This window comes from Salvia miltiorrhiza, chromosome 8, assembly GCF_028751815.1.
Source record: "Salvia miltiorrhiza cultivar Shanhuang (shh) chromosome 8, IMPLAD_Smil_shh, whole genome shotgun sequence".
Classification (NCBI taxonomy): domain Eukaryota; kingdom Viridiplantae; phylum Streptophyta; class Magnoliopsida; order Lamiales; family Lamiaceae; genus Salvia; species Salvia miltiorrhiza.
Window position 1 is genome coordinate 30,567,035 of NC_080394.1, and position 16,528 is coordinate 30,583,562.

Here is a 16,528-nt window from a genome sequence, read left to right on the forward strand (position 1 = left end):
TACTTTGTCACCATTGTATTGTAAAGATTGACATTTTTTATCTAATAAGCTGCAGGGAATCATATATGCTTAATTGACACGGGAGAGAAGCACAGCGCTGACTTCATACCACACACCACTAGTTGAACAAAAAGAACGCTGTTCAACTAGACCAGGGGGGAGTAGCTGATGAGGACTAGAATACTCATCAGCGCTGTGCTTAGTAATCCAAGCCTATTTTACCTGGTTATGATTATTGTTATTATTATTACAGAAACTAACAGCGCAGGTACGATCGAATATCTTAGATAAAAGAGTAAGAAATCCACCTAAGCAGATGGAGTGAAGAATGATTGCACAAAGAAACCTTCCCGCGCAGCCAAGTAGCTTGCCCGTGCAGCCGCGCGGCCAAGGAACTATCCCACGCAGCCAAGATGCCCTCCCGCGCAGCCAAGGAGCTTGCCCGCGCAGCCATGCAGCCAAGGTGCCTTCCTGCGCAGCCAAGAAGGTTGCCCGCGCAGCCACGCAGCTAAGGTGCCCTCCGCGCAGCCAAGAAGCTTGCCCGCGCAGCCACGCAGCCAAGAAACCTTCCCGCGCAGCCACGCAGCCAAGATGCCTTCCTGCGCAGCCAAGTAGCTTGCCCACGCAGCCACGAAACCTTCCCGCGCAGCCAAGAAGCTTGCCCGCGCAACCACGCAGCCAGGATGCCTTCCCGCGCAGCTACGTATGATAGTTCAACTTCGGGAATAAGATCGTTGTACTGAGTTTTGGGCCCAATTGACTAGATGAGTGGGCTTTTAGAATTAGGGTTTGCTCACAAACTATAAATAGCACATCTATTAGAAAACTGAGGGATCAATTCATTCTAGCACACTTCACTTGTAACATGTAAAATATTCTTGAGATAGTGAAACCAACGAAGAACCTCCCGTGGACGTAGGTCTTGATGGCCGAACCACGTAAATCCGTGTGTCATTTATCGCTTTCTAATTTCTAGTTTAGGTGTTGGTGATTCCGTGCTTCACCAGATACATTAAATCAACATCTACGAATCAATTTAAGATCTCATCATATATGAGGGATCTCATTAGAACCATTATATTTATAAGGGTAGGTTACAGTGAGATTGCTATTTTTCGTGAGAGTACTAAATAAAGTAATATATGGTGTTGAATAATGATATTCAAAAAATTAACAAAATTTTCGCTTCCTCCATAATTCGAACTCAGGCAAATTTTTTCCTTCTCCAGGTAAATATCAGTCATAGACTCATAGAATACATTAAAATGTTATCTATGATTTAATATAATATGAATTGACATTATAATATTGAATTAGTAAGTTAATATCAAAATTACAAAAGAGTCGAATGCAAATTTCAAATCAATTGCAGCACCAATTAAAAACACAATGTGTATTTGTGAAAGAAAAAATTCCGCAATCCTGCATGTTACTGTATCTTTACCAAAAAATTGTAAAAAATTAATCCAAAACCAACAATCCGCATTATTAAAAAAAATGAGAAATTGAATTTCTATAAGAAAAAAATATCTACTGATGTGGTACGATTCGTACCACAACTACACCGCCATTCGTATCGTATGAATGACAGAGTAAAATCTAATTATATATAGTCAGAATTTGTATCGTACAAATTCGTACAAATTCTGACTATAAGGTTCTCTAGAAGATAATACAAACTACTCTTCACGAAGTAAAATATCAGACAAGACTCTATCAATGGAAAAACTATTGCATTTCGACTATGATTTTCTATTTCCTTAAGTGTGCGTTCTCTTTGGTTGTAAATTTATCATGAGAAAATGAAGGATAAACAAAATTTCACCTTTTAAATTTTTCTTTTCTTTTTCCACATTTCTTACTTGAACATTACTCATTCAGGTACACTCCAAAGGAGAGATAATATTATCACACTATTTTTGAAGGGATAATATTATCTCCCATTTGTAGTGTAAATGAAGAATGAGTAAGGGTTAAGTAGAAAATGTGAAAAAAGAAATGAATGATTTAAAGGGTGAAATTTTATTTATCCTTTCTTTTCTCATGATAAATTTACAACCAAAGAGAACGCACATTAAGAAGACGAGGAAGGGAAAAGAGGGTGGCATGGCGTGGCTACATAGGAAATTATTGCATGCGTTTCATGATTATATATAGGTTTGGGAAAAACTGAAAAAGTATCAAAGACAATTACATAATTGGATAAGTTGTGGAATTTATACGCCGCTTGAAAGATCGATCAAGATAAAACGGACCCTTTTAAAGAAAATAATCATATATTGTTTATTAAAAAACTATAAAGTTAATTGCCCGACACATTTTGTTTTAATATAGTAGTAGATAGATTTATACTCTCTCCATCTCTATTAATTTCTTTAACCGTCAAAATTACTCTGGCATACTAAGAAAATTAGCATTTGCATCCCATGCAATGTACGAGAAAATATTTTTTATTTTTTATATTTATATAAAAATCAATACTAATTAATTATCATACTCATAAATATAATAAAAATTAATTTTAACTAAATATATTTGAATTGAATATTAAAAAATTAAAAAATAATAAGAATTTACAAAATAAATATGATGTTATGAAAAGCAAAAAAAAGTTAAAAAAAATACTAATAAAAAAGAATTAAAAATACATTATTTTTTAAAAAAGATGAGAGAGGAGAAAGAAATTTATAAAATTTTAATATTTAAACAAATTTAATTTGTGCATTTTAAATCAAATATTTACATAAAATATATCAAATTAAAGCTCTTATCGTTACCTTTAATTTGATATGCATATTAAATATTTTATAATTAATCGAATTTCACAATTTTGGAAAAAAATAAAACAACAAATAAGAAGTTTAAAAAATGGAAAATAAAAAGAAAAATATAATTTAAGCATAAACTTTCAATTTTATTATAACTACAAAATTGCCACTCAATTTTGAAATTGAGAACTCCCTTTTCAATATAGTATATAGATGAGTAGTATTTAAAAATTGCAATATTTTATAATGAAATTTTGAAATAGAATGCTCATGCAAGGATTAAGGTCCTAATATTTGTTCAAATACGGAGGATCAATGTGAATATATATTTCCTCCGTCCTATCTATCTTGGGACAAAATTTTTGGATGCGAAATTTAAAAAATTAGTGGCACTAAATGTGATATGTGAAAAGTGAAAAAATGAATAAAAGGTAAAATAAGTGAAACTAGTACTCCCCATGTCCCATTATAAGTGATTCAAAACTTTTCGGCATAAGAATTACGAAGAATGTGTAAATTGGTTAAAAGCGATGGGACATATATTTTTTTAAGGGTTAAATTTTTTTATTTATAGAAATAGACACTTACTGTGAAATGATTCAAAATAAAATGTATATCACTTTTAATAGAACAAAAAAATATATTATATCTTAAAATAAGTGGAACACCCGAAATAAAAATTGTCACCAAGTCCCATTAAGGGAGTAGAAGATAGGATCCCAGCTAATTGGGTTGGCGCGCGTGAACAAGTAAAGATGAAAGTGATGATTAGTGCAATTTGACTACGCATTTCGATTTTGGCAATTAGTATTAAATCCAAGGGGAAAATCGTTGTTAGCAACCGACTATGTTTCATTACCTTTTGTATTACCCTTTTTTGCGAAAAATCTCATTCTCCCCCCCACATATTTTTTTAACCCAATATATAAGTGTTATGTTAATAAAAGTATGACTGCAAAAGCGTGGCCATGGCTAAGCCCACTAGCCTATCAATGAATGTTATGATAGGCGGTCGTTAATGGAGTGAGTGATCATCAGTATAGAGAACACGGAATCGTTGTTTGCGGCTAGGATCACCATTTTCTTCCCGAAGATGTGAGAGAGATTCTTCGAATACAGCGCAGCGCATCATCTTGCTCAACTTGGACTCATGTTTTACCACAGTGGCTTGAGAGTATTGTTATTCATGATTATTATCCTACATTCTATAACCACTTTTTCCGTTTCAAAAAACTATCAATGCAAAGGTAACAGTTACACGATTTTGTATTGATGGATTCAAACATAACAAAGCAAATCTAACCAAACCCCCAACTTCTTTTATTCATTACACTAGAAATTACTAATTTACGACAGTGAATCCAGAGGAGGCCCCCGTGAAGTAGTTCACGGGGGAGTCCTTAGCGGTCTTAAACGAGCCGTAGTGTCTCAACCGATAGACTCCGGCGCTCGCCTCCCGCGGCACCTCCCACTCAACCGTGCCAAACCCATACGTGCTATCCGAACTATACAAGGGACCATCCCACTTGAAAAAAACGCAAAAATCATCATCATCATAAGCAGCCACCCATTCACCATCACCCTGCTGCTTCTCCACCACACCAAATGTGCCTTCCGTCAGCAGATCGTACCTCGGGTTTGCACTCCAAAACGTAGCGTTCATCCTATCCCCTGCCCTGAGGGGCCCGCTCTTCGTGTCGTGTTTTATGTCCCCAAATTTCACTCCCGACGGGGGAGAGTCTCCCGTGGGGTCTAGCAAGAGGCTCAGCTGGACTGCAGAGAGATCCGGAGGCGATGGACCTCTCACGACGCTCTTATCGCCTCCGGCCATTGCCTGCGCTAGCTTCTTGAACTCTTGAATGTAAGCCGAAAGCGTGTGAGGGCCGTAGAGCGTTGATGCACCCTGTTTTTATTTAATTAGCTCATCGTTTTATTTTTATATATATTGATTGATTTGTTTGGGTATGTGATCACCTCGTAGCGCTGCTGTTTGTACTCCTCAAACGTAGCTACATACTGTGAATACGTGTTTGTTAAGCCGGCTATGACCACGTGAGTCGAGTTGTCGAACTCTCCTTGTCCGGACCCGATCAGCGTTTCCTTCACTGCCTCGCGCAGTCTTCTGCCAGCCATTGTTGTAAACTCTGCTTGCAAATAAAAAATGTCAAGCATAAGCATTCATAACCTAAAACAAGACATATTTTGCAAGTATATTAAGAAGAGAGAGTGATTTTGAGTTAGACCTCCTGGTACAGACAGTAACACCAATTTCCCCAACCTCAGAATTTGAATTGGCACAACTGCTGGCTGCATGTAACATTCACATTGTAAAATTAAATCGTATAGATTAATAATCCCAATGATGGGATCATATATTAATTGTTACGAATAAAAAGATAAACTTGTTTATTTATTTTTTTGTAACGTGGAAAAACAATTAGTATTTGGATAGAAAAGGAGTATTTTGTTACCGCCCAAGCATAAGGCCAAAACATTTCTCCAGTGTCGAGAAGGACAGCCTTGGGCTTCTGGCACTCCACTTGATATTCGCTCGGTTCTCGAATAGCATCCCTCACTTGCTTCCAGAATTTATTAATCTGCACAATAACTAATGCTCTAAATAAAATAACTTAGAAGCTGATGATCAGACTAACGCAGTCGTCTAACCTCACCTCAGTATCACCTTGCTGAAAACCGAAAACGCCGGGGCCGTCGGTAGTCCCGGCGGCGAAACCTGGCCCCAGCGCGGCGGGGCAAGTCCTCACCACCTGCTTATCATCCAACACAACTTCTATATCTGTAATATTCAGATATATTTGCCGGTAATCAATCTTCCCCGTGACTTCATCCTCCGCAGACGTGAATAATTCCACAGCCTTCTCAAATTGCCTCTCCCCGATCATCTTCGGTGCTCAAGATCTCATCCGGATATCTACACCAACAATCTTCAGTTTCAAATCATATAAAATTCATCGAATACATTATTATGTAATCATCAAAGTATATACCCCGGGCCACGGCCAACGCAGAGCAGATCGTTGCCATGGCAGGAAGAGTGATTAAAGTCGCAGGGCTTTCCACTGTCCAAGCAAAAAGCTCCCATCACATTAGGGCTCACATCTCCCACGTTTGACTGACAAAACGCCCCCACGAATCGCGACCCGTCGTTCTTCCTCACCTTGGCGCTCTGGCTAGCTGTCTTCGCGCACGCCTGCCCCTCCCGTCGCCTCAACTCTCGAAGCTGACTTCATCAGCCTTCTACGGCTAACATAAGTGATACGACTAGTACTGGAAGCGTTGGTGTTGGTGGAGGCGAACCAGTCTTCGAAGAATCTCGCGGCGGCGCCTTTGTTGTCGCCGCTGATGAGCTTGTTGTCCTTGCTCATGGAGGTCCCGTGCGTCGCGAACCAGCTGAAGGCGCCTCTGCTTTTCCCGCTGCTTTTGTCTACCAACTTCAGAAGAGTCATTTGCGTGTCCACGTTGCTCGGATATCTATCCCTTTCGTCGGGAGGGTTCAGCAGGTACGCGCTCGGGCTCCGGTTTATTCCACCCTTCTCCACGTCTCCTACATGGGATCGTTATTTATTTTAACTTCTGAGAAATATTGCTCAAATCTATATGAATGTTATCTTTTAAATTACGTTACCTGTGTTGATTAGAATCGAACCAGGCTTGAGGCTTTCATGAGCCTGGACAATGCTGAGCTCGATTGCAGTGACGAGGACGTCGAAAGACTGGGGAACGAAACCAAGCGAAGTTACAGAGTAGGTCACATACTGCAGATACCCTCCTGGACCAGCATGTGTGTGAGTGCCACTTATTGCCACATTTTCTTCACTGTACAACTCTCCATACCTTTGGTACCATCACCCCATGCACAAATTAAACGACTCTTGTGAATAAGTTGAGAAAGTGAATAAAAATGGCAAAAAGTACACAATTGTACCTTGATTTCAGTCTCTCGAGAACTTTAATAGTGACAAGTTGGGAGGCCATCCCAGCATCGAGGTTAACAAAGGCGATTCGAGCACCAACTTGGTCGGTCTCAGCGACGACGAAGGCCCGTGCCCGGAGCCGGAAATGTATGCCTCCGGTGACCTGCTCCATGTTAGCATAACCCATCATATTGACTCCGGCTGCCGGGCCGGTCATATCGTGGCTCCCCACCCCTATTAAGTAGTCTGCATTAGCAACTACGAAGCAGGTGATGATGGCTAGACTTAGAGCTTCGCGATTGTACATTCTGCTTCTCGTGTGTCACTACTTTGTATGTTGAAGATTTATTCAAGTTATATATATAGACAAGAGTGTACATAGATATAATGTTAGTTGTTGTCGCAACAATATATACCCTTAGTTTTATCCGGAACGTGGCAGCGGTTTCTGCTGTTTGGGTTTTGGTCTATTCTAATTAAAAATTATGCAAATTGGAGGTTATGTCATTAATCATTATAAAGAATTAGCGGCTTATAACTTTAGTTAGTAGATAGCCGTTTCAGTTTTCCACTTAATACGTCAAAATTTGCCACCAAAATGTAAAATGAGGGGCTCGATTTACAATTGCTATTGTGTTCTAATTGTTTATGGGTTAAGAATATGTAATTTTAGAAATCTGAAAACTGAAATTTGAGAATATTTGATTTTTAGAAATGGTTTCTAAAATGAATCTGAGCATGGACGATTTTGGAAATGAAAATTTTGAAAATGATTTTCTGAAATTGAATGAACCTACTGGCTGGGCCTTCGCCGGACACAACAACAAACCACCTTCATGGACGAGGCGGCGATGGTGGCTCGGGGCTCGCCGGTGTGCAGCGCCCGACCACCTGCCGGCAGCTGCGTCATGGCTTCAAGCCGACGCGCCGCTGCATCTCTGTGGCAGTCCCGCCATCTCGGGCTTGGAGTCCGGCGGTGGAAGGCGAAGGCGTGGTGGCGTGTTGGTGGCAAGACGACGCAAGAGGAGTCGCACCGGCGGTGGTCTCGCGCGGCGGACCTGCGCGCTCGCGGCGAGAGCGCCGCTGCTTCCTCCTCAGAAAACGCCTCCCCTCGACGCGGGCTTGAACTCCAGCGTGCTGACGACCAGCGGGCTTCGTCAGGCGAGGCCGCGCGACGTCTTCGGCGTTGTGGATCTCGCGGTGGCGGCGGGCTGACGGGCGAAAAGGCGGCAGCGGGGTCTCCGGGCGAGGCGACGGGAAGGAGAAGGAGGCAGCGGCTGCTGCTGCAAATCCTTTTCTCCAAACCCTTGCTGCTGAAAATTGGGTTTTGGGGCAAGAGGAGTTGTTGGGCTGCAGTGTTCAAAGGCTGGGCCTGTTCCTTTTGTGGGCTGCTGCTGTGGACTTCCATGGGCTGCGAAATTAACATAATAAATGGGGCTGGGCCTGCATTTTATTTAATGCCCATTTGGGGCTGTGACATAAAAAAAAAAAAAAAAAATCTTTTATTAATTTAGAATTAATAATTGAACCCCAATTTCAGAATTAATCAATTTATTAATTGGATTAATAAATTCAAATTATTGTTATTAATTTTTAATTAATAATAATAGAAATAAATTAATATTAATTTAGAATTAATATAAATTGATTAACCCATATTTAATTAGAGAATAAAATATTAATTTGATTAATGATTTTATTCGTAGAGTTTTTATGTCTTTATGTGATAAGCATGCTATTTGATTTTATGCTTATTGTTTAACTATAGTAGTTAAAGACCGCTTTTATCTTGGGTAGGCGGCGCCCAGTATATGTAGTCCGCTTTGCTATGTATGGGTAGGCGGCACCAGTAATTGTTTTGCTATTTAATATTTGATATTAAATATAAGCAATTAGTATCACATACTAAATCCCCATTAAATATAAGTCTTTGTGTAAAGCACAAAACGCGTCGTCCATCATAATTGTTTGAGTACCTAACCTTTTCGTCCAAGAGTATTTACATAAAATTGTATGCTCTAAATCGACAAGGCCAAGTCTCATTCATAGATTGGCACCGTGTGATGGGGTTGACTTGCTTAAATTATTTTGGAACGCAAAGCGACCAAGAATGATTTAAGGACGCAGATTAATTGGATTAATCAACCAAGAGTTGCAAAATTGTTGTTGCAATTGGCTTAGAGGCCTACTAAGTGATATTATTGTAGTCATCAGCAAAGCAAAGGCTGCATAATATTGACTTGGATCTTGGACCACTAAGATTTATATGGATTATAAATTCGTCTTTTACGTTGGGGGCGTAAGATATGTTAAAATTAGTGGGAGCTAATCAATACGATAGCCCATTGTTTGATTAGTGATACAATGTGATCATAGTTTATTCTTTCTAATTTGCTTTTCTTTATTTATTGATCAGATAATATGTCGAATTTGTCACTGAAATGTTTGATAGAAACAAACAAGTTGACTGGGTCAAACTTTACGGATTGGCTCCGTTGCTTGCGTCTGGTCTTAAGGCTAGAGAAGATTGAGTATGTCTTGGACAACCCAATCACTGTCATTCCTGACAAGCAGTCTGATGAGTATGCATCATTTGATGAAGCTGCTCACAAGAAGCATGTCGAGGATGCAACATCGGCACAATGTGTGATGTTGTCCTCTATGACTACAGAGTTACAGAGGCAACACGAACACATGTTCCCTTATGATATGCTGAAACACTTGAAGAATCTGTATGCTTCAGAAGCTCAGACTATGGAGTATGAGATACTCCGAGATCTTTTTAAGTGTAAGCTTCATGATGGGGGTCAGGTTTCTGATCATGTACTGAAGATGACCAGGTTGATTGAGAGGTTGGCATCGATTAGAACGATGCTACCCGCTACTGTCTCTGTCAATCTGATTCTGCAGTCTTTGTCTGCCTCATTTGAAAACTTCATTGTGAACTTCAACATGAACAGCACGAAGGCAAGCCTGCCTGAGCTTCATAACATGTTGAAGACCTATGAGTCTTCCACCTCTAAAGGCAAATCTGTGCTCATGGTCATAACATGTTGAAGACCTATGAGTCTTCCACCTCTAAAGGCAAATCTGTGCCACGTCTTCCAAAAGGAAGTACAAGCAGAAGAAAAGCAGAAGAAGGCATTTGATGCTGGTTTGAAGCCTAAAGGTGGAGGGGCTCAGAAAAAGCCGAAGTTGCCAAAGGATGAGTGCCTATTCTGTCATGAAAATGGGCACTGGAAGAGAGACTGCCCGAAATACAAGGCACAAGGTGCATCGGGTTTGAGCTCAGGTATGTTTGTCATTGAGATAAACATGTATATTGATAATTCACAATCTTGGGTATTAGATACAGCTTGTGGCTCACACATTTGCAATAATGTGCAGGGCCTAAGTGAAACCAAGAAAGTGATGCCCGGGGAAGTCGATCTACGCGTGGGAAATGGAGCAAGAGTTGCTGCTGAACGCGTGGGGACTTATAGATTAGATCTTCCTTCGGAAAATAAAATTGTTTTAAGTAATTGTTACTTCGTTCCTTCTATTTCTAAGAATATTATTTCCATTCCGATGTTGGACATTGAAGGCTTTTCCTTCCATTTTGGAAACAGTCGATGCTCGTTTTCCCTTAATGGATTGTTTTATGGAAGTGCCTCTCTTTTGAATGGTTTATATTATCTTGAATGTGAAATGAGTATTCTCAATGTACAAAACAAACGACCTAAGCTGAGTAATGAGAGTAATACTACCTATCTTTGGCATTGTAGACTTGGTCATATCAATGAGAACATGATAGCAAGATTGAGAAAGTTAGATTATCTCAAATCATTTGACCTTGAGTCATATGGTTCTTGTGAATCCTGTCTCAAAGGTAAGATGACTAAGAAACCTTTTTCTGGGAAGGGGTTACGAGCCAAAGACTTGCTAGAATTGATTCACACATATGTGTGTGGACCGTTCCCAACAGAAGCAAGATGTGGATATTCGTACTTCATAACTTTTACTGATGATTTTTCAAGGTATGGATATGTGTATCTCATGAAGCATAAATCTGAAGCCTTTGAGAAATTTAAGGAGTTTAAGTTAGAAGTCGAGAAACAACTTGGGAAAAGTATAAAGGCTCTTCGATCAGATCGAGGAGGAGAATACTTAAGCCATGAGTTTCTTGATTACTTAAAATCACATGGAATTCGGTCAGACTGGACTCCTCCGGGGACACCTCAAATGAATGGGGTATCTGAAAGGAGGAATCGAACTTTATTAGATATGGTTCGATCCATGATGAGTTTTGCAAGTCTCCCTTTATTCCTTTGGGGTCATGCCTTACAGATCGCTGTTTATATTCTGAATAGAGTTCCTTCTAAATCAGTTGAGAAAACACCATATGAGTTATGGTGTGGCAAAAAGGCAAGTCTTAACCATATGCGGACCTGGGGATGTCCTGCTTTTGTTAAGAAAATGATGACTGATAAGTTGGAATCTAAAAGTGAGAAATGTTATTTTGTGGGATATCCTAAGGAAACAATTGGATATTATTTCTACGTTCCCGATGATCACAAGGTGATTATTTCCCGGAATGTGACGTTTCTTGAAGACACCTTTGTCTCTAAGGAACAAGGTCACGATACGATAGAACTTGAAGAAATTCAAGAACCACAAAATAACAATGAGGATGAAAACTTGTCTAATGGTGTGGACAAGAATTCAAGTGGGAGTATTTGATGATCTATTGGGAAGGGGAATATCTCTTAGAGAGACACCTCAAGACAATGAGATGCATCAAAGACACGATGATACAATAGTTGTGTCACCACCACCTCAAGAGAATCTTGAGGATGTCCCTGAAAATTCCGAAACTGTTGAAACATTCAACACAGAGGAACCTGCTCACATTCAGAATATACAACCCGAACAAACGTAAGAACAACTCCATAGGCCTCGTAGGAATCGTCGAGCACCTGAAAGACTTAATCTATTGGTTGAGAACCAAGATGATGGAGTTGATTCGGATGATGATGAACCTAAGACCTATACCGAAGCGGTGTCGGGCACCGACTCGGAGAAGTGGCTTGAAGCCTTAATTTCCGAAATGGACTCAATGTACTTCAATCTAGTCTGGGAACTAGTTGATTTGCCAGATGGGAAATATCCTATAGGCTGCAAATGGATCTTCAAAAGGAAGAGAGATGCAGATGGCATAGTACGAACCTACAAGGCTAGGTTGGTGGCAAAGGGTTATAGTCAACGCGAGGGCATTGATTATGACGAAACCTTTTCACCAGTCGCAAAGATCAAGTCCATTAGGATTTTACTTGCTATAGCTGCATACTATAACTTTGACATTTGGCAAATGGATGTCAAAACCGCGTTTCTCAATGGAGAACTTGAAGAGGAAGTCTATATGACTCAACCTGAAGGTTTTGTATCCAAAGAAAGGCCGAAGGCAGTATGTAGGCTAAAGAAGTCCATTTATGGACTTAAGCAAGCTTCTAGGAGTTGGAATATTTGCTTTGACAGAGCTATCAAATCGTTTGATTTTGTCAGAAGTAAAGAGGATCCATGTGTTTATAGTAAACGCAAAGATGGGAACATTGTCTACCTTATCATATATGTTGATGACATTTTGATTATGGGTAGTGATCGTTCCATGATGCAATCCGTGAAAGATTGGTTGGCTAGCTTCTTCATGATGAAGGACCTGGGTGATGCTTCCTATATCCTTGGGATAAAGATCTATCGGGATAGACCTAATAGATTGTTGGGATTATCACAATCCACCTACATAGACAAATTGCTGAGGCGCTTCTCAATGGAAAATTCTAAGAAAGGATTTCTTCCTATGGGACATGGTATAATCTTGTCTAAGAAGGGTTGCCCTTCTAATGACCAAGAGATTGAATACATGAAAAGGATCCCATATGCTTTTGCTATAGGATCGATAATGTATGCCATGACATCTACTAGGCCAGATGTGGCATATGCGCTTAGCATGACAGGCAGATTTCAGCAAAATCCCGGTGAGGTACATTGGAGAACTGTCAAGACTATTCTAAAGTACCTTAGAAGGACTAAAGAATACTTCTTAGTCTATGGTGGACAGCCAGAGTTATCAGTTACTGGGTATACTGATGCTAGCTTCCAAACAGACCATGATGACTATAAGTCACAGTCTGGCTATGTCTTCATCCTCAATGGTGGAGCAGTTAGTTAGAATAGTTCCAAACAAAGCACTACTGCCGACTCCACCACCGAAGCCGAGTATATTGCTGCATCTGAAGCTGCTAAGGAGGCTGTGGCTCTGTTAGAATTCGTGAAAGAACTGGGTGTCATTCCAAGTACCAATTGTGCAATACCGTTGTATTGTGACAACACTGGTGCAGTTGCGCAAGCAAAGGAACCAAGACCCACGAATAGAAACAAGCACATTCCCCGGAGATATCATCTGATCAGAGAAATAATTGAAAGAGGCGATGTGAAATTAGAAAGAGTACCCACTGATGATAACTTAGCCGATCCTTTCACCAAGCCGTTGTGTATAGCAAAACACAACAAGCATTTTGAGAGCTTGGGTGTTAGACATGTTGGAAGTTGGCTTTAATTTAGTGGGAGTTTTGGTTTGAATGTCTTAGAAACAATTTGAATTGAGACATCCTTACCTGATCACATTTATATATGTTATTTGATTTCATGGGCTAGTGCATTTATTAGAATATTTGGTTTTATTGTTTGACTTTATTCTTTTATTTGTTCCCTTGAATTATCACTACTATTAATGATGTGAGACATTAATGTTTTGAGTGTAATTCTAAAGATGCCCTAACCAATGGTCATCAAGAATGGGATATTGATGACATGTGATAGGTTAGCATGTGGTCTGCATCATATTCTTAGATAATGTAGTTGATCTCACAACTACGAGTAATTTGATTCTCGTGATGGTCACATGGATATTTTGGAGAGTATTGGTATACCCTGCTATTAAATCATTTGTTCTAGTGTCTATGATTTAATAGTGTATGGAGTATGTAATAGTCCTTTGACTTGAGGTCAATACTCATTTTGTTTGTTGAGTGGTGTGCTTTGACCAAGTACAATGCTTGCACTCCATCAAAGGGGTAGATACGGCTTGTGTTGGGTACATCATGAGGCAAATGAAAATGGTAGTTGAGCCAAGAATAGGATTCATTCCTCGATTTGAATTTCGAGAGAACACTTCAAATTCTCTATATTATTTGACCGTTAGTCATTGGCCAATGCAAAGATATATTCAATTAGAATAATTGAATATGATCGGAAGGGTCATTTAATAAAGATGAGATAAAATGATTGAGCTATTGGGATAGACACATGGCAGATCCTAGGCTCAATCGAGTGGTTCGTGAATGAAGGGATATTGCATAAACTTCATATAAGGGTTTGTTTACAGAATCCACGTAAACGTTCTTCATATATCGAGTTCGCTACACAACGCAGTCTAGGAGTTTTGTGTAGACTTTAATTTGATTATCGTCGATAATGGAGGCCTAAAGGGTCACACTTTATGTGTATTGTTGATTCGCTCAAGGGTGCAAGGATAGTGCTTGGTGTTTAATCTAATGCTAGTCCAAGTGGGAGATTGAAAGATATTATGGACTAGATTAGGATATATTTGATATATTCTAATAACACTTAATTAATTGGGAACTAGTTGGACTATTGGACCTATTAATTGGAGTAGGATTGGCTTCCTTAGTAAGATAACTCTTTGGCTTATAAGAGAAGCCAACTCTTTAGCTTACAAGGTAAGCCAATACTTTTGGCTTATAAGTAGGAGTTTGGTCTTACAAGGTAGTAGCTTTTGCTTGCAAACACTAAGAGAGCACTATAGTTTCAATCAGAGATTTCCTAGCTGTCGAAGATTGAATCGTGCACTTGGAATTGTTCCTGCATCGAGTCGACATACACGTGGATACCTTAGTAGAGGATTCACGGCAAGAATCGAGACGCACGCTTACCACACAACGAGTAAGTTATTCTTTTCGTTGTGTGCCTATCTCTACACATGATGCATTTGTAAATCTAGATCTAATCCTTGAATGTATATTCCGCTGCGTATCATTAGATGATGTCAAGGATAACCAACAGTCGAAAGATTAGGGAACGAAACCAAGCGAAGTTACAGAGTAGGTCACATACTGCAGATACCCTCCTGGACCAGCATGTGTGTGAGTGCCACTTATTGCCACATTTTCTTCACTGTACAACTCTCCATACCTTTGGTACCATCACCCCATGCACAAATTAAACGACTCTTGTGAATAAGTTGAGAAAGTGAATAAAAATGGCAAAAAGTGCACAATTGTACCTTGATTTCAGTCTCTCGAGAACTTTAATAGTGACAAGTTGGGAGGCCATCCCAACATCGAGGTTAACAAAGGCGATTCGAGCACCAGCTTGGTCGGTCTCAGCGACGACGAAGGCCCGTGCCCGGAGCTGGAAATGTATGCCTCCGGTGACCTGCTCCATGTTAGCATAACCCATCATATTGACTCCGGCTGCCGGGCCGGTCATGTCGTGGCTCCCCACCCCTATTAAGTAGTCTGCATTAGCAACTACGAAGCAGGTGATGATGGCTAGACTTAGAGCTCCGCGATTGTACATTTTGCTTCTCGTGTGTCACTACTTTGTATGTTGAAGATTTATTCAAGTTATATATATAGACAAGAGTGTACATAGATATAATGTTAGTTGTTGTCGCAACAATGTATACCCTTAGTTTTATCTGGAACGTGGCAGCGGTTTCCGCTGTTTGGGTTTTGGTCTATTCTGATTAAAAATTATGCAAATTGGAGGTTATGTCATTAATCATTATAAAGAATTAGCGGCTTATAACTTTAGTTAGTAGATAGCCGTTTCAGTTTTCCACTTAATACGTCAAAATTTGCCACCAAAATGTAAAATGAAAATATAACACATCGAATGAAATAAGGTATCTCGTATAAAGCTACTGATCAATAGCAATTAATTAAACAGCAGTTAGAATTAATCACAAACAAATAGACGACCAATGAAAAAGTGTCATACTCATCCTCGAGAAACGAAGTTCATAGCATGTTTTTTTTTTTTCTTATATATAAATAAGTTCATGGCATGTTTACATTAGCATTAATTAATTTTACAAAAATTCTAGATAAGGATGGATCATATGTATATATATAAGATGAAGTTGAGCCAGAGATGAATCTAGCTGAAATGTAATTTTGGAGGACTATAGAGAACAAATCATTTTGAAGGAAAAATTATAATGAAATATACACGAAGATCGAGTTTCTTTTGACAACTATGTCAAATAATTCGACTTTTTTTTTAGAGATATAAAATATATGTATATTACAATTGAATTAATCAAATAATAATCATGTTATTATAAATTAGATCAAATATAGATTAAATATACAAACAAATACAATTCAACATTCACACAAAATATAATCCACACACCATCAAAACTTCAATCAATGACCTATTAAAAAATATACTTTTTTTTATGTCTTACCTTTATCGCTTGAATTAGGCATCTGTAAACACAAATGTTTGTATTCAAATTAATAAAATATAAAAACATGTTACAAAGATAAATTTGTAGACTTGAAGTAGATTTATGCGGGTTGCGACCTCCATCTTATTATCTGATTCTTCTCCTCCATTTGCTTCTCGAACAATCTCGAAGATTCTTGAAATATTTGATTGGATAACATTATCCAAAAGACTCAAGTCATGATTTTGGATTAACATCATCATCTTTGATTTGAATTTGGCTTGATTCATGATGATTTCCACGAAGAATGC

At 39.1% G+C, this 16,528-nt stretch overlaps 3 protein-coding genes across 3 annotated transcripts; 1 reads left to right on the plus strand and 2 right to left on the minus strand.

Moving 5' to 3' along the window:
- Nucleotides 1–3,983: 3,983 nt before the first annotated feature.
- On the minus strand, nucleotides 3,984–7,010 carry LOC130997631 (neutral ceramidase 2-like). Its single transcript, XM_057923017.1, is given in 10 exon segments — nucleotides 3,984–4,671; nucleotides 4,743–4,912; nucleotides 5,012–5,075; nucleotides 5,240–5,365; nucleotides 5,441–5,674; nucleotides 5,676–5,700; nucleotides 5,777–5,991; nucleotides 5,993–6,333; nucleotides 6,415–6,623; nucleotides 6,715–7,010. Coding segments are annotated over 10 exon segments (2,241 nt in total). The 3' UTR covers nucleotides 3,984–4,110.
- Nucleotides 7,011–9,124: 2,114 nt separating this feature from the next.
- Nucleotides 9,125–9,760, plus strand: LOC130998310 (uncharacterized). The gene has a single exon (XM_057923739.1). The coding sequence runs from the start codon at nucleotides 9,125–9,127 to the stop codon at nucleotides 9,758–9,760; it is 636 nt and encodes a 211-aa protein (XP_057779722.1).
- Nucleotides 9,761–14,603: 4,843 nt separating this feature from the next.
- On the minus strand, nucleotides 14,604–15,626 carry LOC130997676 (neutral ceramidase 3-like). Its single transcript, XM_057923089.1, has 2 exons — nucleotides 15,045–15,626; nucleotides 14,604–14,953 (listed from the first exon to the last, which is right to left on the minus strand). Exons 1-2 carry the CDS (start codon nucleotides 15,338–15,340, stop codon nucleotides 14,833–14,835), a joined length of 417 nt encoding a protein of 138 aa, XP_057779072.1. The 5' UTR covers nucleotides 15,341–15,626; the 3' UTR covers nucleotides 14,604–14,832.
- Nucleotides 15,627–16,528: the final 902 nt, after the last annotated feature.

What these genes read in the sequence shown, in the direction of transcription:
- LOC130998310 (XM_057923739.1), top strand. Translation starts at nt 9,125, where the DNA reads ATGTCGAATTTGTCACTGAAATGTTTGATAGAAACAAACAAGTTGACT.
- LOC130997676 (XM_057923089.1), bottom strand. Translation starts at nt 15,340, where the DNA reads ATGTACAATCGCGGAGCTCTAAGTCTAGCCATCATCACCTGCTTCGTA. An exon ending in CTCGAGAGACTGAAATCAAG is followed by an intron (nt 14,954 to 15,044) that starts GTACAATTGTGC and finishes ATGGTACCAAAG; the next exon opens with GTATGGAGAGTTGTACAGTG.